At 40.9% G+C, this 21,337-nt stretch overlaps 1 protein-coding gene across 1 annotated transcript in view; it reads right to left on the bottom strand.

The window, feature by feature from the left end:
* ARHGAP10 (Rho GTPase activating protein 10) overlaps window positions 1-21,337 on the bottom strand; it is a 351,925-nt gene that overhangs the window by 13,235 nt on the left and 317,353 nt on the right. Inside the window, exons 21-22 of the mRNA XM_040418526.1 lie at window positions 12,545-12,691; window positions 9,267-9,358 (exon numbers count right to left, since the gene is read on the bottom strand). Coding sequence (XP_040274460.1) covers window positions 9,267-9,358; window positions 12,545-12,691 — 239 coding nt within the window. The remainder of the gene's footprint in view (window positions 1-9,266; window positions 9,359-12,544; window positions 12,692-21,337) is intronic.

Raw genomic sequence — 21,337 nt, 5'->3', positions numbered from 1 at the left:
CAAATGTCGTGATCACTGTTGAACGCAGCATCTGAGGGGGCTAAAGGACTGGTTTTGGCGTCATCGCCGATCCCGGTCATTGCATCCGGGTGCCTGCTGTATTATACAGCTGGCACCCGCCATGTATGGAGCAGGCTCACCGCAGCAGCCCGCTCCATAAAAACCCTCAGCCACTGTGATGTACAGCTACGTCACAGTGGCTAAAGAGGTTAAAGGGCATCTGTCAGCAGAATTGTACCTATGAAGCTGGCTAACCTGCTGCATGTGCACTTGGCAGCTGAAGGCATCTGTGTTGGTCCCATGTTCATATGTGCCCACATTACTGAGAAAAAGTTAACACACATGCTTAACAAGATGTGTTAACAAAACAAGTTATGTTAAACCGACCCCTTCAATTGCTTTTGTTACAGGATATCACTATGACTTAAGAAATTTGAGTTAAGAGTTTAAAGTGTTAAGTCTACTACATCTGTATGCAAATGAGCATCTAGGAGAAATGGGGTTGTTGCTGTTAATCCTAGAGGCTCCTCTCTCTCTGCAACTGCTGTGCTCTCTCCACTTTGATGGACAGGGCCAGGCATCATGACGTTTGCACTGCCTAACCCTGTCAATCAGCCTTTAGGTGTAATGGCAACTCTCCTGTTGCTCCTAGAGACTCATTTACACATATTAAAACATAATTTTTCTCATCAATGCAGACACATATTAACATGGGACCAACACAGATGCCTTCAGCTGCCAAGTGCAAATGTAACAGGTCAGTCAGTTTCCTAGGGAAAAATCTGCCGACAGATGCCTTTTTAAAAAATTTTTTTTATTAATTCAATAAAAAATTGACACTTAACAATATGAATTGTATAGCATAGAGATTGAACAAAAGCCATACAAGAACAAGTACAAGGTGTGAGTAGATGTTACATCAAGTTGATTATAGTCATACAGTTGTAGGACATAACAGTAATTGATAAGTAACAGCTCTATTTAAAGTTTCTATATGTCTCCCAGTCTTTCCAGTTATTTTTGAACTTAGGAGGAGATCCATTTTCCCAGGCAGCAATTTCTTCAAACCGGTAGATTGTATCCACTTTACTGACCCATAGGTCGTCTGGGGGAATGTCGGATGAAAGCCAACACCGCGGTACCAATCGTCGTGCTGCCATTATTAATTTGTTGAATAGGAAAGGAATCCTAGTGGGTGTATCGCATGTAAGACACCCCAGGAGGGCTAATTGGGGAGACAACGGGACTGTTGAGTTACAGATTTTGTTGCTCTTAGAAAATATCTTTTCCCACCAGTTATGGATAAGTGGACATGTCCACCAAATGTGGTAAAAGGTTCCCCTTTCTTGACCGCAGCGCCAACAGATATCCGAGTTTCCCTCTCCATATTTACATGTTGTGTCTGGTGTCTTATACCACCTTGTTAAGACCTTGTAGCCGTTTTCTTGAATCCTCACACAGCGAGAAGAAGTGTGGGGAGTCATGACTATTCAGGATTGTTCTCTAGAGGAGAAATTATAGTCAAGATCTCTCGCCCAAAGACTGATATGAGCCGGTTTGGGCGGCAAGATCGGTGAGTTGAGTTTTTTGTATATTTGCGAAATAGGTTTAATTGGGGGAGATTGGTTCTGAATCAGGTGTTCAAACCACGTGAGAAGTCTAATTAGTGCATGGTAAGGTATGAATTTGATGATATGTTTCGTTAGAAAGGAGACGATGAGAGGGTTGGCTTTAGGGGTGTGGATGGCCAATAAGAAGGCCTCACCTTCCAGCAAGTTCCCCGTTTCAGTAAATAGTGAAATGATGGGGGTTACTGAGAGGCGAAGAGATGAGGGTATGTGTTGTTTTAGTTCTCCAGAGGCAAGGTCTAGAACATCCCTAATCTGTACAATAGGTGAAGGGGTGGGAATGCCTAAGTTAGAGTCTTGAAACCATTTCCATGCCTCCAAGGTTGCCTTGACAGTGGGGTTAGCATTTAGGTCTTTGATGGGGAAGTTAGGAGTGTCTACTAAGAGACCTCTAAATGAGTAACCCGATTGAGAGGTTTCCATAACCACCCATGATTTGTGGGGCGATTGTCTGAACCAATCCAGGACTCTTGTCAGGAGGGTGGCTCTATTGTATAGAAGCGGGCAGGGAAGGCCAATCCCCCCACAAGTTCAAGGTCTCTGGAGGACTGACAAGGAAATCCTTGATTTTTTCTTATTCCAGATAAAGGATCTAATTGACTTAGAAAGAGTGATGTAGTAATTTTTCGGAATGGGAATAGGAAGAACCTGTTGAAGGTAATTGAGCCTGGGAAGGACTAAGGACATGACCATGTTTTTGCGACCAAACCAAGAGAGTGATGGTGAGTGTAATTTGATCAATTGGTCTTGCATGGATTTAAGGAGAGGGATGTAGTTGAAGGAGAAGAGTTTGTTTATGTCATGGGTTATTTTAATTCCTATATACGTGAGGAAAGGGGTTTCCCAATTAAAAGGGGACATTTTGGCCAGTTTTAGTTTAACTGAATGTTTAATGCCTATTGCAAGGACGTTAGATTTCTTGAGGTTGATTTTGAAGTTTGAAAATGGACTAAAAATTTCCAATATCTTATAGACAATGGGCAACGATATTTCAGAGTTCGTTGTAGTTATCATAAGGTCATCTGCAAATGCGGCAACCTTGTGGTCTTGCCCCCCTAACTTGATGCCTTTTATTTTGTTTTCTTGACGAATGGTTTGGAGTAGGGGTTCCATAACTAATACGAATAGTAGGGGGGAAAGGGAACAGCCTTGTCTCGTTCCATTCTTAATAGGGAAAGGGAGGGAAAGGGAGTTGTTCACGATCACCGCTGCTGAAGCCTTTGTATACATTGAAAGAATTGCTTCAATGTACTCGAAGGGTAGGCCAAATTTTTCTGCGGTGAGGGTCATAAATTCCCATTTAGCCCTGTCAAATGCCTTCTCAGGATCAGTGCTGAGAAGAACAAGGGGGAGGGAGTGTTTCTTGGCATAGAATAAGGCGTTAATTAGTCTGGCTGAGTTATCTTTACCCTTTCTTCCACTAACAAATCCTGTCTGATCTCTGTGGACTAGCAGCGGGAGGAAGGGAGAAAGACGGTTGGCCATCATTTTGGCCAAGAGTTTTAGATCTAAATTCAGAAGGGAAATGGGGCGGTAATTCGCACAAAAGGTGGGATCTTTTCCTTCTTTGGGGATGATAGTTATGTGTGCCTTAGTCATGTCTGGGGACAGGGGGATGCCCTTTAATGACAAATTGCATATTGTTAGGAGATGAAGGACCAGAGTTCTACTGAAGGTGCGATAGTAGAGGGCAGGGAGACCGTCTGGGCCGGGGGCTTTGCTCTTAGGGAGATTTTTTATAGCTAAGAACAGTTCTTCAGGTGTGAATGGGGAGCTTAGTATTTTCTTTTGGGATTCATCCAGCTTGGGGAGAAGGGTTTGTTTAAAAAACTGTTTTATTGGATGAGAGGTTGAAGGGGAGTCTATATCGCATTTTGTTTGGGGGATGTTATAGAGGGCTTGGTAATATTCGTGGAACTGTTGAGCTATTTCTTTAGTAGTTAGGACATGGGTACCGTTAGGCTTGGTAATCTTATTGATATAATTATGGGCTCTTCTCTTTTTCATCGTATTCATCATGAATTTGGATGCTTTGTCTCCGTGAGCGAAGAATTTATATTGTGAATGCAAATAGAACTTGGCTGATTGTGTGTTGAGATAATTTTCACTGAGCCGGGATAACTGGGATTCCTGGAGGGATTTTTTGTGAAGAATTTCTATTTTGAGGATTTCTGACAAAAGGTAATCCATATGTGCTTTCCTTTTTTTTTTTAAGTATTGAACCTGATCTAATAAACTGACCTCTCATGTAGGCTTTATGGGTATCCCAAATCACATGGGGGGAAGTTTCTGGGAGGGCATTTAAGATGGAGAATTCCTCCATGGATTTCTGTATATCTTGTATCTGCTCCTTAGAGGATAAAAGTTGTTCGTTAAGCCTCCAATTGAAAGCTCTTTAACAATTTAGACAGCATTCATGGGGGTGAATGGCCGGCCATTCACCCCCATGAATACGCAACCAGCCTGAAGAAGGGCATGCCTTTTGCCCGAAACGTTGCCTCAGTTCTAAAAAGGACCACTATGTCCGGCTAATAAAAAGCATTTAATCAATATTGGAGTGCTGTCTAAATTGTTAAACACTTACCTGTTCCAAGAGGTGGAGCAAGGAACGCACCAAGACGTGCACCCAAGACCCGTCAGTATTAGATAGAGTGCCGTGATCACTACGTGATTCCAATTGAAAGCTCTGGGGGATATTTGTGGGGTGGAGATAGAGGCCATGACTGGGGAATGGTCTGATAAGTGGATTGAGTCAATCCAGGCTTTAGTGCATAGATGGAGATGTTCTTTAGATATCATGGTATGGTCTAGTCTGTGATATGAGCCATGGACATGTGAAAAAAATGTGTAGTCCTTAGATTCTGGATTAAGGGTTCTCCAGACGTCTATGAGGTGCTGACTATGGAGCATTTTTTAATGGCATGTAATGCCTTGTGGGAGAGGGCAGATTTATGAGAAGTGGAATCGTTCTGAGGATCTAAGGTCAGGTTAAAGTCTCCACCCATAACGACTATGCCTTCTTTAAAGGTATCTATTATTGGGGTGAGACTTTCAAACCAATTTCGTTGGTTAGTGTTTGGGGCGTAAATATTAATAAGTGTGTAGACTTGATTTGAGATACATCCCTTAATTAGAATATAGCGTCCCTCTGGGTCTTGTATATGGGAGCAGTACTGGAAAGGCACATCACCCCTAAAACCCACACTTACTCCTCTTGAGGCTGAAGAATTTGAACCACAATGAAACCAAAGTGGGTATTTGGAATGGGATAGGTTCGGGTAGTGGTTAAATTTGAAATGTGTTTCCTGTAGCATCAGGATTGAACAGTTATTCTTTTTAAAGGGATTCTGTCATCAGAAATTAGTCCTATAAGCTAAACATATGGCGATGTCCCTTGTAAAACACTGAATCCTAAAGTGAGTTTATCAAATGCCCCTGTGGCTCTATATTCATAAAAAAGAGGTTTATATCACCTGTCAATCACTTCAAAATGTGTCCAAGGGGATGTCTCATGGTGAAAGGTGCCCGGCTGCAGCCATCTCGTTTAGGTGCCCAGCGCCGCCTTCTGAGCTGAAATCGCCGCCCTCCCTTTCATTCGATCCGCCTACCTCAGGTGACTAACCTTCCTTGTGCCCAGCCGTGCCCAGCCACGCCCGCCTGTGAAGGAGCCCAGCACCGCCTATGTCTCCTCCTTTCATCAACGATAGATAGCCGGAATCTCACGATGCTCGAGCTCGCACATGCGCACTTCTTTCCCTGAGGCTGATGCCAGCACAGGGAAGGAATACTATACCACTAAACTCACTTTAGGATTCCGTTTTTTACAAGGGACATCGCCATATGTTTAGCTTATAGGACTAATTTCTGATGACAGAATCCCTTTAAAGAATGAGAGGATCTGGCATCTTTTGGAGGGTGCGTTGAAGCCTTTTACATTATAAGAGACTATAGTTAAGTCGGCCATCTCAATCCAGTATCAATGGATCTTCTGTATCTATTTCTAAAATATGGCGTTTTAGGGGTTAAGGGATATAAACTTGCCTTCCAGGGACTGCTCCCATCATTATTAAATGTGGTCCTAGACTGGTACATCTCAGTATTGGTATCTGCGAGACATCTACTTGTACTACAAACATGGTTAAACAATTGTAACTGGTAACAACACCACCACATTTTCTTTTGCATTAAACTCAGCATAAGAGGAGAGTGGTAAAGGACAGTTGGGGAAAAATAATAGTGTGAAGTACACTAGGTGATTAAGTAGGTAGTAAGTAAGTAGGGGAGAAAGAAAGACCTGTTTCAGTGCCCTTATTTCAAGATATTTTTTCCAGCGAGACCAGAGGGGGATAATGGTCGGAAGAAATAGAAGAGAGAGATGAGGGATAATAGAGCTAAGAGGAGTGAGGAGGAGATACAGCATTAGATGAGAGTGACTGGGGTAATACGTGACAGCATATTCATCTGTATATTAAGATTTCACTCTCCTAGTGGTAGCCTTCTTGGGGTAGTTTTCTGGTTTCCTCTTCTGGTTCTTTGTTGTTTGGGAGTGAGCTGTTTATCCCAGGATTCAGTAGGAGGAAGGGCTGGTAATCCCATTAGGTCTTGAACCGGGTCCCAGTCCTGGATATCAAGTGGGCCGATGTTCAGTTGTTCATAGACTGGATCCAAATCGAGATGAGAAGAAATGGACATCCTGCGGCCTTCAAATACGAACGTGAGACCAAAGGGAAATGTCCACCTGTAAGGAATGTTCCTTCCCCTGAGCCAATCTGTTAGCGGCTTAAGAGCTCTTCTTTTCTTGAGGGTGGATTGTGCGAGGTCTTGGAAGACCAGGATATCATGACCATCCCACTGTACAGCTTGGATATCTCTAGCTTTGGTAAGGACGGCTTCTTTCACTGGAAAACTTAGAAATTTGCAAATGACATCTCTGGGCGGTGCTGAGGGAGCAGGTTTAGGTTTCAGGGCTCTGTGGGCTCTTTCTAGCAAGACTTCATGCACCGAATCAGGGCCCAAGAGGGATAAGCAGATTTGCACAATTGTATTAGAGATATCTCCCTGAGCAACCGTTTCAGGTATTCCTCTGAAGCGGAGGTTGTTGCGACGTCCCCTGTTTTCCTGATCTTCTATCGCATTGTATAAAGAGTTCAGGTTTAGTTGCACTGCTTGTAGTTTTTGTGCGACCGCTGCATGGTGTTCTATCAGGGTTACTTGTGTGTAATCTTGTATCTCCACTCTGCACCCTATATGGCGGACATCTTGTTTGATAGTGCCTATATCGGCACTGAGCGGTTCTAAGGCAGCAGCTAGCGAGGATGGTCAGGGTGTCTCTCAGGTAGGAGCGGGATATCGGGAGGGTATCGGGTTCATCCTCACCTCCCTGTGCGCCGAGAAAAGACTCTCCTTGTTTTCGGCTGGCTGCATGTGGAGACGCCGGCGCCATCTTAGCTTCTCTGTTAGCGTAGGTGGAAGCGGATTTTTTAAATAAATTTATCCATTTCTCCACTGTTGATGGACGATTTTGGGTGAGCAGCAGGTTCCACCGTTTTAGGGCCTCCGATCTTCACCATGTTTCGACCAGCCAGGCAGAATAACAGGCTGAAAGGGCACTTTTTCAAACAGAGCTCTTGCTTCACACAGCCATTCGGCTTTAACACAGAGCTTTCCAACATTCATACATGGTCTATTTATTAGGTTCTACCATGAATAGTCATACATAACATTGAGATAATCATAAAACACTATTTACCAATCAACAGAAAATAATGTTCTTCTTGTTAATAAATACATTCCTCATTTACCTTAGTTTCCACATAAATCACTTTTAAATGCAGTACAATTTTTAACAGCATGCAGTATATATCTTTAAACCGAAGCAGAAAGGAACATTCCTTTTAATTAATTACAAGGTACAGAGCACTTATTACCATTGACTCTCAAAACAGAGCTATAATTGAACAACCCATGGAACCTTCTAAAACTAATGGATTGTAATATATGCATTATCTACACATTACTCTACAAAGATCTGTAACAAAAAGAGAAAAAAAAACATCTATTCCAGTTATGGCAAACTACGAAGCAATATGCTAAAATGACATGATATTTTCTAAAAGCTAAAGACAGAGAGATACAGCAAGGGCTGAAGCAATTAATATGGGGTAAATCTGCTTAGGAGCATCGTCAGAATCTGGATGCCTGTAACCAGTGTTTTCTCTATGGAGAAGATCTCTATCCAGTCCATTAGTTAATGAGTCACATTTTATTTTTACTTTCAAGACTAATTTACACAGCACCTTAAAGCTTCAGTTTAGTGGCAAAACAACCTGTGGCTTATGTCACAACATAGTATGTAAAATCAATGTCCAGCCATCAATTCCAGTCTCAGTGACCATAGATGCCATTTTCCTAACAGATCTGGGTCACAGACAATAATTCAAATATGGGTCTAAGACCGAACCCATCATGTCCAGAAGCATGGTATATGGCTCCCAGTTCTGTGCTAAGATGAGAGGATGTGTGCTGAAATTGGAAGATGAGAAAATACAAAAAATAGATACACTTATTGTACATAGAGCTTTGGGTTTTTGTTAGAAAGGGGGAATTAGATTTTAAGCTAAAACAAAAAACAACATAATTTCAAATAAATTATGCAGTAAGGCTTGACTCACATGTCAGTGTTTGATCTGTGAATTCCATCAGTGGTTGTGAGCCAAAACCAAGTGCAGTTTCCAGGTGTAGGCTCCACTTCTGGTTTTGGATCACAATAACTGATGGAAATCACTGAGCGGTTAAAAGTGGCCTAATACTCACCTTACCATCTCCTGACAGCTGCTGTGATGATAATTCCTTGTGGTGTCATGCCAGGCCATCACTGCAGCCCGATAAACAAAGATGACAGGGGACCAATAAAGTGAAGCCACAGGAGCTACTGAGGATTGGTAAGGTATTACTCCTTTTGTTGATTTATACCATTGTCAGTTTTTTTGTGAACGATTTCATCGGGTAAGAAAAATCCTTTAACATCACCAGGAAGCGGGCTTATGTTGTCCGAGCATCACTCCAGAGATACGCCTGGTGCTCCATACTGACGTTCCTTTCCTTTAAATCACAACCTCCTCCCTTTAAATTGATAGCCTGCGCACTCACTGTTTAGAACGGCACATACGCATATCTTTGTCTCTATCCTGATGCCGTTCACATCACTGAACCCTGAAGTGGTGGCACGGTATGCATCTTCGCTTATCAGGATGAAGCCAAGATGTTGTGTGCACGCGACGTTCCAGACGGCGGGTGTGCAGGCGCAGGATCTCAGAGCTAAACCACAGTTAATCTAAAGGTAGAGGGCATGATTTAAAGGCGAGGGGATCAGTATGGAGTACCAGGGGCATTGCTGGAGCGGTGCTCGAACCACATAAGTCCGCTTTCTGGTGCTCCAATGACTCAATAGCATTTATAAAAGTTAAAATTTCTCCACAACGGTACTACCTACAGATAAAAGATAGTTATCGTTTTAATCAGCGTTAGCAACCCTACCAGGCTATATTGTCTGGCTGTATAGGGTTGATCTGGGTGACAGTGATGCTTTAATGTATACAATAGAAAACAGTGCCTGCTGGCAAATACAGGTTAACTTACCGTTTTCAAATATTTCTCCCACTTGAAATGATAACTCTGAGCTGTGTTCGGCTTCACATGGATATACAGCTTTTGCCTTTCTGCCAGAGATGCTACAACAGAAACAACAGTAGAAATTAGGTAGAAATATTCCTATGAATTACAAGGATTACAATACACAACATAAACTGAGATCGGAACAACTTTGGGGGTAGAATGAGAAAACTGGACGTACATTATATTTGTAATCTATTAGTAATCATTTTGATTTACGTGTTTATCGTTTTTAGGAATATGTTGTTAGAACTACAGTATGGTATTGCAGGTTTGAAATAGAACAATTAAACTAAGATGTTAGGTCACATTTAGGGAGCTTGCACATCAATTTTTTTTTCTTTAAAACAGCACTTTTTTGGAGCAATATTGTCACATGTTTTTGGCTAATAAATAAATAATAATAGATAAATCTGGTACATGGCTAGACACGTTTGTCTAAGGTCTTATCACGCCAGTGATTCACGGATATGTGCTGTGTTCTCAGAAAGAACATTAATGTGTTTATTCACACATCAATGATTTTTCACTGACTGTGGGTCAGTGGGAAAAAAAATTAAAGCATGCACTACTTTGGTCTGTATTGCAGACCAAACATGGCCATTCAAGTCAATGGGTCCATGAAAATAACTGACAGAATACAGATGGAATCCCTGTTCTGTCAGTGTTCTTGCACTGGAAATCCCTTTATCAGCTTAGGCTACTTTCACACTAGCGTTTCTATTTTCTAGTATTGAAATCAGTCATAGGATCTCAATACCTGTAAAAAAAACACTTCCGTTTTGTTCCCACTCAAACGTAAATGAACAGAACACTCCAAAATGCATTCCGTTCCGATTGGTTGCGTTCCCAAAGCGGAGAGCAAACCGCAGCATGCTGCTGTTTTCTTTCCTTAATGGGATGCAGAGCAAGACGGATCAGTCATGACCCACAATGCAAGTCAATGGGGACTCTGACACAATAGAAAAAGGATCCGTCCCCCATTGACTTTTAATGGAGTTCATGACGGATCCGTCTTGGCTATGTTAAAGAGGACTTTTCATGGGTCCACATTTCATGGGTCCAGACACATAGGCCAACAATGGACCCTTCACAGGCTTTTCTATGGATGAAAAACTGATCGTCTTCTCATGGACATCATCACGTACGTATGATTAAGACCTAACTCTATACCAACCACTGGTTGGCTTAGTATGAGAAAGAATTTTACAACATAATTGTGGCACAATTTTGATGCAAAATGGAACATCTTAAGCCATGCCCCTTTCCAGTGAAGCCACATCCCCATTTCGGGCTAGGCACTATCTCTAAACCTAGATGTGCAAAATTTTGCCACAATTTATACCGAAATCTAGGTGCACTCACATTTGTAAATGTGGCCCTGTGTGTTTTGTAGTGGTGTTTTAAAGACTATGTATATTTTACAAATTATTGCCTAAAATATTTTTTTTCAGTTGGGCTTTATTAAACATTTTCAGCAGGTTTTGTGATAAAGGGTTAAGTCTGCCTACCTGTCAGCATCTTAATTTCACTAAGGGCTATGTATAGTCCTTATCTCTGACCTCCTAACAGTTCATAAGAACTTCTTTATACCATATTCTTATCAGTTTGATAAGGGTTTACTTATAATGAGGGTTTATGAGGTTAGAAGCTCAGAGATAAGAGCTACACATGAGCAGTCAGATGACGGGATTCAGAGTAAATAAATAAAAAAATGACAGTTTGCAAAAAGACGGAAATTTAAACCCTGTATCTCATAAATGGCTGAAAATGTTCAATAAAGACCAAATTAAAAATGTTTTTTGCCTAAAATTAGTAAAATGCAATCCTAAAAAAAAGCTGTCCAAAGCCTTTAAAACATTTTACTGGTATTTTTTGGTCCCTTGGCATGATTTTCAAATTGCAGCATTTGTAGAAAAAAAGAAAAAGGCAAATAAAACATTGTGTGGCAAAAAAAAAACAAAAAAACACTAGCGATAAAACTTATCTGGTTCAACAGCATCAAGGTAAAATTTGAACAGCTTAAAGGAACACCTAAAAACCTAGGTGTTCTGAGAAATAAATGATAAAAGAAAACAGGAGATATTATTGCCCTATTGTTTGTGAGTCTGATTGATGCAAACAGTCTTGTAGAGTCCTGGGGCTAATCTCCTGCTGATCAGTTCCACCTTTGGCTAAGGCTACATTCACATGACAGTGAAGAAAAATGGCTGCTGAATACTGATACACTGTCAGTGGTTGTGAAAAGAGCTGTGTGATGGACATTTAAAAAAACATTGCATGGCTTTTTTTCATCATTGTGTGAATAAGGCCTAAGGGTGCTGCCACACGTTAATGTTTTTTGATGCAATTTTTTGAACCAAAATCTGGTGACAGGAGAAAAAGTATTAAGGGCAAAAAAAAACAAAAAAACACTAGCGATAAAACTTATCTGGTTCAACAGCATCAAGGTAAAATTTGAACAGCTTAAAGGAACACCTAAAAACCTAGGTGTTCTGAGAAATAAATGATAAAAGAAAACAGGAGATATTATTGCCCTATTGTTTGTGAGTCTGATTGATGCAAACAGTCTTGTAGAGTCCTGGGGCTAATCTCCTGCTGATCAGTTCCACCTTTGGCTAAGGCTACATTCACATGACAGTGAAGAAAAATGGCTGCTGAATACTGATACACTGTCAGTGGTTGTGAAAAGAGCTGTGTGATGGACATTTAAAAAAACATTGCATGGCTTTTTTTCATCATTGTGTGAATAAGGCCTAAGGGTGCTGCCACACGTTAATGTTTTTTGATGCAATTTTTTAAACCAAAATCTGGTGACAGGAGAAAAAGTATTAAGGGCAGATACTACGCCTCCAATTTTTTTCAATCCACTCCTGGTTTTGGCTTCAAAAACTGCATAAGAAAAACCTGAATGTGTGGCAGAACCCTAAGACTATCACAGAGGCGGGGCATAGCAAACAGGCAGTTCTTGCCACTTGTTTTGTCCTAACAGCAGGGATGCTCCTCCTGCAGCCAAATGACTAAATTATTTCTTATTTAGCTTGCATACAAATTCTATTTTGAGAAATATGAAGACCAGAATTAAAAGCAAATCAATGCAAATGCTCTGCTAACGTAACAAACTACAAAGTATGACTAGTCTCAAAATATAAAACACTCATCCTTTCTTAAACCAGACTGTAAACCAGGATTACTGGTTAAGACTAAGCAAATAATAATATATAATAAGCAGCATTACAGAATACCTCTCTGAAGGGAGATCCAGCGGCAGTGCAGTTGATGCTTCAGCATCTGCAGAAGGTTCAGGCATCTCTGGAGAGGTAGGTTCATACGATACTGCTGAAGGTTCACTATTTATCCATGATACCAAAGGACAGTGAGTTATGGATGTCCTGAATAAATGAAAATAATTAATAGTATTCTTCTGCATTCAGTCCTGTGCTAGTACTGATGACACAGAAGCTGAGCTACTTAGCGACTTTTTTTCCACAAAGTGTTACTGTGGCGTTTAAAATGCAGGCTCAGTTTAAAACTTCCAAAACACACATTATCGCAATTTACTGTAGATAGATTAGCAGGTGATTTGGCTTTAAATATGTACCTGGGAATGCGGTTTGACCTAAACTTGACATTTAGTCTGCATATTGATTTACCGACATCTAAATTATACACCAAACCAAGATCATTTTATAGAAATAAATCTTTCCTCTGCAAGAAAGTGTGCTGTACAGCATTTACTAATGCTGGCTATAACTGGAGATATACTGGGTATCTTTTTGAAACAAGGCATGATTGTTTGCTCCTGGCATAGTCCTCTACTGTCTGAGCCATGAAAGAGCAATTTCCAATAACACATAAAGTAGTGGTGGCCACTGATCCTATTTGTATTACCTAGTACCATGGTTGCCACATGTCCAAGACTTAATAAAGGCACTATCCCAGAATGCCACAAAATTGCCCTAAGAAAAGTGATCTCTTTAATATCACTCGCGTCTGTAAAGCTTGACAAGAGAAGACTCTGTGAGGGGCTATATGGCTAGCACAGTGGTATAGGCAATGGAGGTTACTACCTTGTTGACGCTACACTTCTGTCTGCAGTACTGTATGGACAATGCAATGTAGAATGAAGACATATTATAGAACTGCTCTCAATGCTTTCTTGAGACATGTACTAGTTAGAATGTACATCTGGCATTGGGAAAGCTTATGTAAATGAATAGTTGTCGTTGTATGTAACCAACAGAATGCATAATAGAATGTGTGTGTATATATATATATATATATATATATATATATATATATTTTTTTTTTTTTTTATTTTTTTTTCGAGACTCGAAAATGGAGGGGAGTTAGGTAAAACTGATGCAGGGAAATAGCTGTAACATTATCTATACACATAGAAATCTAATATACAGTACATTAATGTCATCTGAACCTGCCAACCATCTAATGTATGGAGGGCCTCCCAACAGCAAAGGATGGAGTAGATAAGTTGCCACCAGAGGTGTCCGACAATGACTTACTTCCCATGGAGAACACATGCATGCTTGGCCAAATCCTGAATGCATGTGTAAGGGGTATCTAACGTAAAAAATGTATGGCCAACTTAGCCTACAACTTTGGAGATTTATTCATATTAATACTGGCGCACTGTACAAACATTATGGCAGGCTCTCCCTCAGTGCAAGATGTGCCATATGCTGATCATACAGTACATGAGTGATCTTGTTGGTACTAGAGGTTAAAACAATAAACTGCGGGTTTCATATTTGCCTTGATCTGTGGCCAGGTCCTCCATTCTCACTTATCAGCTTTTCCAGATATCTGAGAGTTGCCAGAAAATTGGCTTTCTTGGTCATGTGAAAACTGAGTGTTCAACAAGCTTAAAAACCATGCTCAGTCCGACCCCAGCACCATTTCCACTCTTCCCAGCACAATCACAAATGTCAGAAAATGTGGCGCAGACGAGCTATTAATATTGTGTTTGGCCCAAAGTATTGCATACATACACTACTTTGTACTTTTTCATAGCGTGTAATACATTCCCAGATACTGTAGTATACCGCCAACACTGCCTGTAAGTAATTGACAGGCTAGAATTGAAATCAACACAATGAAAAAAGTGCAGACAACTATTGTTATAGTAACTTTTAATTACATCCTCCAAGACATACTGACTTCAGTTACCTCTGCTGGTATGTAATTGTTTCATAAAAACATTGAGCCTCTGATATCAATGAGCTTTCAATTGCTGAAAAGCAGCAAACAACTAGTATGTGGAGGGATGAGACGAGGTAGAAAGAAACATTTCAGTAAGGGATTAGATGGGTTGTAAAGCATTGCATTACAAGTAATAACCCTTCCTCCACTTTTAGGAAGAGATAGGTAACCAATTACTGTAAAAAGATTTAAGTGGATATCTGGATTGTAACCAAGGTAACAGCAAGAAAGAGTAGTTCAACGTTGAGAGCTTCAGAGAGCGTTACAGACATCTATGTAAAAACAGCAGTCAAAATCCATTGATACAGATCAGTGGACACCTTTACCAGAAACCCAACCATCACCCTCATTAATTGTACCCAATAATCATCAAGGTGGAACCAATCTATATGAATGATGAAGGGACATGTATGTATAAGCATAGCGTGTATATACAGTATATAGTCATATCTGTAGATGTTTCTAGTGAAAATGTTTTTTTCCTAAACAGAATTTCTAACAGTCCCTCAAACATTGTTTTTTTTTAGGAATTACCAACCAGTTTGGTCATGGTACTTCAAACTCACGCTCATCACCTGCTTGGGTAACCTTCCCGAAGAAAGAAGTAGACGTATCTTGATTTGACCCGGCTGAGCCCTAGTGCTAATGGCTAGCAGCTTCACCATCTTCTTCTGAATCCTCATAAAGTAATATAAATCTATTTGTATATGCTTTGTTATCCCAGCCTACAAAATATACATGTAATAGCTTTATAAAAGAATATTTTGGACACAGTTAAAGGATAATCCCTTTAAGGAAAGTCAAAACTATCCTAATTATTAACTTAAGTGATTATATTTACCATATTTTTGGCTCCTTGAGACAATTTTTTCCCCTAAAAGTGTGGGAAAAAATGGCAGTGCATCTTATTAAGCGAATACTAATAAACGGTTCCATAAAGCCTTATTCACACGTCAGTGTTCCACGGACATGTGCTGTATGTGTTCTCCACAGACAGCACACGTCCCCATTCATTTTAATATGTGTATTCACACATGAGTGTTTTAGCACAGTCCATGGGTCCATTTTTTTTAGCACGGATGCATGCTCTATTTTGTCCGTTTTCACGGATCCATCACGCCCATTATAGTCTATAGGTCAGTGAAAACCACGGATGCAATCCGTGTTGCATCCGTGTTTAACGGCTCATTAGGAAGAGATGCTTTGAAAATTATTTTTCAGCTGTTCAGTGTCAGTGAAACACGGATGGCACATGGACAGCAAAAAACGGACACACAGACCCAACACGGATCCTACACGGCTGCATAACTGACCACCGTCTCACGGATTTGAGCACGAACACGGACGTGTGAATGAGGCTTTACAGAAGCACTCATTATTACACAGTAGGATCGGGGAAGTGGTGAATTCAGTGCTCCTGGTGGTGGCTGTGCTCACCACTCTGTGGTCTTCTGATGGGCACCTTTTATGTTGTGTCCTGACTGCGTACAGCATCAGAAGGTAGTGTGCATCATGTCCTGATGTTGTGTGATGTCAGGTCACAGTGCTGTGCAACACTGGCAGAAGACCAGGGATCGGTGAGTGCAGACTTTTGTGAGTGGCGGCTCCATCTAGAGCAGGAGAGGTAAGTTTTTTAAGGTGTGGCCACAAAGAGCAGAAAGCACACAAAAGTCCATCCATGTGCTTCTGGCTTTGTCTGGCCACGCTGCATAAGATAAGACATGTCCTATTCTGAGCCCCAACTAATCCTATTCTGAGTCATTGGTTTGGCACCGCGATGCACCGTGTACATGGTCGGTGTCCATGTTTTGTTGATCTGCGGTCAAATGGACACAGTGGTGTGAATGAACCCTTAGTGTGTATAGTTATATTACAGAAAATATAAGCTGTAACTGCACTAAAGCATAAGAACTACTTAAAGGGAATAGCACAGAAAGATCTTGAAAACTTTTACAGTAAAATATATACGGCAAACAAGCAAAAACGACTGTATCTTAAAAGTCTGTTTGAAGTTGCTAATGCCAAAGCAGGAGACCACAGAAAGGAAACACTGGTTATTATGGATATTAGCTGACTGACAGCAGACATAACATTAAGACTAATGGGGATCCATTCACTTTTCTGATATACCACAGTAATTATCCGCTGCAGTCTTGTTCCACTTAGAGCACCGCTTTCCTTATTTCAAAAACCTGCAGTTTAACTTTGAAATGAAAAGATCTACTGTAATAAAATCCATTTCTCTACTAGCAGCAAAAGTTTTGAAAACCAAGTACAAAGACACTCGGCACCTCACTTCAGAGGATTATGCTCTCCAGTGCAATCACATCGCTCCATTATCTTGTTCATGCAGCGAGCTGGAAGGTTAACATTATGTTTTCTATTTATCTGTGTATTTAAGTCCCTCGGTTAGGCTAAGTTACTGAAAGTGTGTGGGTTGTGAGGGTGTATATAATAGAAGAAACGCATAACATGGTTGGGAACAAAGCAAGCTGGTGGTAGGTAGACACTTTCTTCTTGCTGAATGAACCGGCTGCATTGAAACAATTGTAACATGCAAAGGAATATGGGTAGGTGATCAAAGACTGCAAGAACTTGATCATTAAAATGTGCTATTTTGTTTTTCGATCTCAGATTGTTTCTAGCGGATGAGTACTATCTACTTGTAGATTAAATGCACTTACTTGGTTGATGATGTTGATAGGTAGTTTAGTGTACTTATGAAAGCACAGTATACCTTATTAGTGTTCACATTAACAACAATAAGTCAATTCTTCTCTCTGAGGGGGGGGGGGGGGGGCAGACTGAGTTCAAGGATATTTAGATTTATATTATTCCATGTAGTATTTTCATCTAGTAGAGTACTGAATTGTATACTAGAAAACCGTGCACCCTGGAGTTCAGTATCCTACCTCTCCGCTATCCTATGCTGCTCCCAGAAAAAGTAAAAAAGAGACATGACTGAGCCGTGATAAATAGGCACCGTGCTTTCAAAAAACTTAATTGCATAAATCAATAGTACAAGAGAACATTAGAAACTTTGTGTCACTTATCCAGCTCATTTCCTCCTCCCACTGGTAAAATGACAGCCAAGACGGATTATCAGCTCACTGAGGGATCAGGTTACATACTGGGGATAGGAGAAGGAATCAGCTGCAGAGTAAAGCCCCTTTCACACGAGCGAGTTTTCTGTGCGGGTGCAATGTGTAAAGTGAACCCATAGCACCCGCACTGAATCCTGACCCATTCATTTCAATGGGTCTGTGTACATGAGCGTTTTTTTCCACGCATCAGTTCTGTGTTGCGTGAAAAACGGAGAAGTGAATGGGGCTTCAGTGAAAAATGCCATTACATCCGGAAGCAAATGCAGATGCAATGCGTTTTTCACTGATGATTGCTAGGAGATGTTGTTTGTAAACCTTCAGTTTTTTATCACGCGTGTGAAAAACGCATCAAAAACGCATTGCACCCGCACGGAAAAAACTGAACAACTGAACGCAATTGCAAACAAAATTGACTGAATTTGCTTGCAAAATGGTGCGAGTTTCACTGAACACACCCTGAACGCATCCGGAGCCAATCTGTCACGCTCGTGTGAAAGAGGCCTAAGGCCCCTTTCACACGAGCGAGTTTTCCGCGCGGGTGCAATGCGTGACGTGAACGCATAGCACCCGCACTGAATCCTGACCCATTCATTTCAATGGGTCTGTGTACATAAACGTTGTTTTTCACGCATCAGTTCTGCGTTGCGTAAAAATCGCAGCATGTTCTATATTCGCCGTTTTTCACGCAGCCCAGGCCCCACAGAAGTGAATGGGGCTGCGTGAAAAATGCATTGCATCCGCAAGCAAGTGCGGGTGTGATGCGTTTTTCACTGATGGTTGCTAAGAGATGTTGTTTGTAAACCTTCATTTTTTTTATCAGGCGCGTGAAAAACGCATCAAAACGCATTGCACCCGCACGGAAAAAACTGAACAACTGAACGCAATTGCAGACAAAACTGACTGAACTTGCTTGCAAAATAGTACGAGTTTCACTGAACGCACCCGGACCTAATCCATCACGCTCGTGTGAAAGGGGCCTAAGGGCTGTTTCACACGAGCGAGTCCATTGCAGGAATCACGCTCCGTGTGTGAGTGTGAACCTCCACTCTGGACTCTGGATTTTATAAATCATGATAATGTCGTGCGCTCCGGCAAGTCTAGAGCGGAGGATCACACTCACACACGGAGCGTGATTCCCACAATGGACTCGCCCTAAGGCCCCTTTCACACGGGCGAGTATTCCGCGCGGATGCGATGCGTGAGTTGAACGCATTGCACCCGCACTAAATACCGACCCATTCATTTCTATGGGGCTGTTCAGATGAGCGGTGATTTTCACGCATCACTTATGCGTTGCGTGAAAATCGCAGCATGCTCTATATTCTGCGTTTTTCACGCAACGCAGGCCCCATAGAGGTGAATGGGGTTGCGTGAAAATCGCAAGCATCCGCAAGCAAGTGCAGATGCAGTGCGATTTTCACGCACAGTTGCTAGGAGACGATCGGGATGGAGACCCGATCATTATTATTTTCCCTTATAACATGGTTATAAGGGAAAATAATAGCATTCTGAATACAGAATGCAGAGTAAAATAGCGCTGGAGGGGTTACAAAAAAAATAAAAAATAATTTAACTCACCTTAATCCACTTGCTCGCGTAGCCCGGCATCTCCTTCTGTCTCCTTTGTTGAAGGACCTATGGTGAGCATTAAATACAGTTACAGGACCTTTGATGACGTCACTCCGGTCATCACATGGTACGTCACATGATCTTTTACCATGGTGAGTCACCATGGTAAAAGATCATGTGACGTACCATGTGATGACCGGAGTGACGTCATCAAAAGGTCCTTTACCCAGGTCCTAAAAAAAGAATACAGAAGCAGATGCCGGCTGCGCTATCAAGTGGACTAAGGTTAGTTAAACATTTTTATTTATTTTTTTTAACCCCTCCAGCGCTATTTTACTTTGCATTCTGTATTCAGAATGCTATTATTTTCCCTTATAACCATGTTATAAAGGGAAAATAATACTATTTACAGAACACCGATCCCAAGCCCGAACTTCTGTGAAGAAGTTCGGGTACCAAACATGCGCGATTTTTCTCACGCGCGTGCAAAACGCATTACAATGTTTTGCACTCGCGCGGAAAAATCGCGGGTGTTCCCGCAACGCACCCGCACATTTTCTGCAACGCCCGTGTGAAAGAGGCCTTAGAGAGAGACAAATGCATAGGGACACTAAGGCCTCTTTCACACGAGCGTGACGGATTGGCTCCGGATGCGTTCAGGGTGCGTTCAGTGAAACTCGCACCATTTTGCAAGCAAGTTCAGTCAGTTTTGTCTGCGATTGCGTTCAGTTTTTTCAGCGCGGGTGCAATGCGCTTTGATGCACATGTCTTTTATTCCACTGAATCATGCAGACTCCATTGTATGTCTTTTAATTGCATTTCTACAAAGTTTCTTTGTTTATTAAATGGTCGTGTGTATTTCCATGATCTGGGTATGCACATTCTTTTGTAGGTTTTGTTAGATAATATATCAGGTAAGACTCTATGAGAATTGCTACTATGCAGGGAAAATACATTTAAACCAACCATAAAAAGAGGCAATGAATATTAAAATGAAAGTTTGTCTACTGGATCATTTATAACAAAAGAACTGATTAGCCTTAACCCCTTCAGGACCCTGCCATTTTTCACATTAAGGACCAGGCAATTTTTTGCAAATATGACATGTGTCACTTTATGTGGTGATAACTTTAAAACGCTTTTACTTATCCAAGTCATTCTGTGACATTTTCTCGTCACATTTTGTACTTCATGACGGTGGTAAATTTGAGTCAAAATATTTCATTTTTATTTATTAAAAAAATACAAAATTTACCAAAAATTGGGAAAAATTCGCAATTTTCAAAATGTAAATTTTTCTGCTTTTAAAACAGATAGTAGTGATACCTCCTAAAATAGTTACTACTTTACATTTCCCATATGTCTATTTCATGTTTGGATCATTTTGTAAACGACATTTTCTTTTTTTGCGAGGTTAGAAGGCTTGGAAGTTTTGAAGCAAGGATCAGTTCAGGTCTGAAGTCACTTTGTGAGGCTTGCATAATAGAAACCACCCATAAATGGCGCCATTTTAGAAACTACACCCCTCAAGGTATTCAAAACTGATTTAATAAACTTTGTTAACCCTTTAGGTGTTCCACAAGAATTAAGGGAAAATATAGATGAAATTTCAGAATGTCACTTTTTTGGCAGATTTTTAATTTTAACCCTTTTTTTCCCGCTAACAAAGCAAGGGTTACCAGCCAAACAAAACTCAATATTTATTAGCCTGATTCTTTAGTTAACAGAAACACCCCATATGTGGTCCTAAACTGCAGTATGGGCACATGTCAGGGCGCAGAAAGAAAGGAACGCCATATGGTTTTTGAAGGGCAGATTTCACTGGGATAATTTTAAGTTGCCATGTGACATTTGAAGATCCCCTGATGCACCCCTAGAGTAGAAACCCCCCCAGAAATTTACCCAATTTTGGAAACTACGGACTAAAGTGGCCGTTTTCTTGGTACTATTTTACCGTACATATGATTTTTAGTTGCTCTATATTACACTTTTTGTGAGGCAATGTAACAAAAAATAGCTGTATTGCCAGCTAAATCAGCGGGTTCGATTGACAGTGATGTTGCGAGCAAGAAGAATTAGACAAAATTAATATTTTCACCTGATCCTTTTGTTCTCCTGGGAGATAAGCAGACGACAGAAGTGTAC

The sequence above is a fragment of the Bufo bufo genome, chromosome 2, assembly GCF_905171765.1.
Source record: "Bufo bufo chromosome 2, aBufBuf1.1, whole genome shotgun sequence".
In the NCBI taxonomy this organism is placed as follows: domain Eukaryota; kingdom Metazoa; phylum Chordata; class Amphibia; order Anura; family Bufonidae; genus Bufo; species Bufo bufo.
The sequence above is the reverse complement of the archived record's forward strand: the minus strand, read 5'-3'. Positions and strand labels throughout refer to the sequence as shown.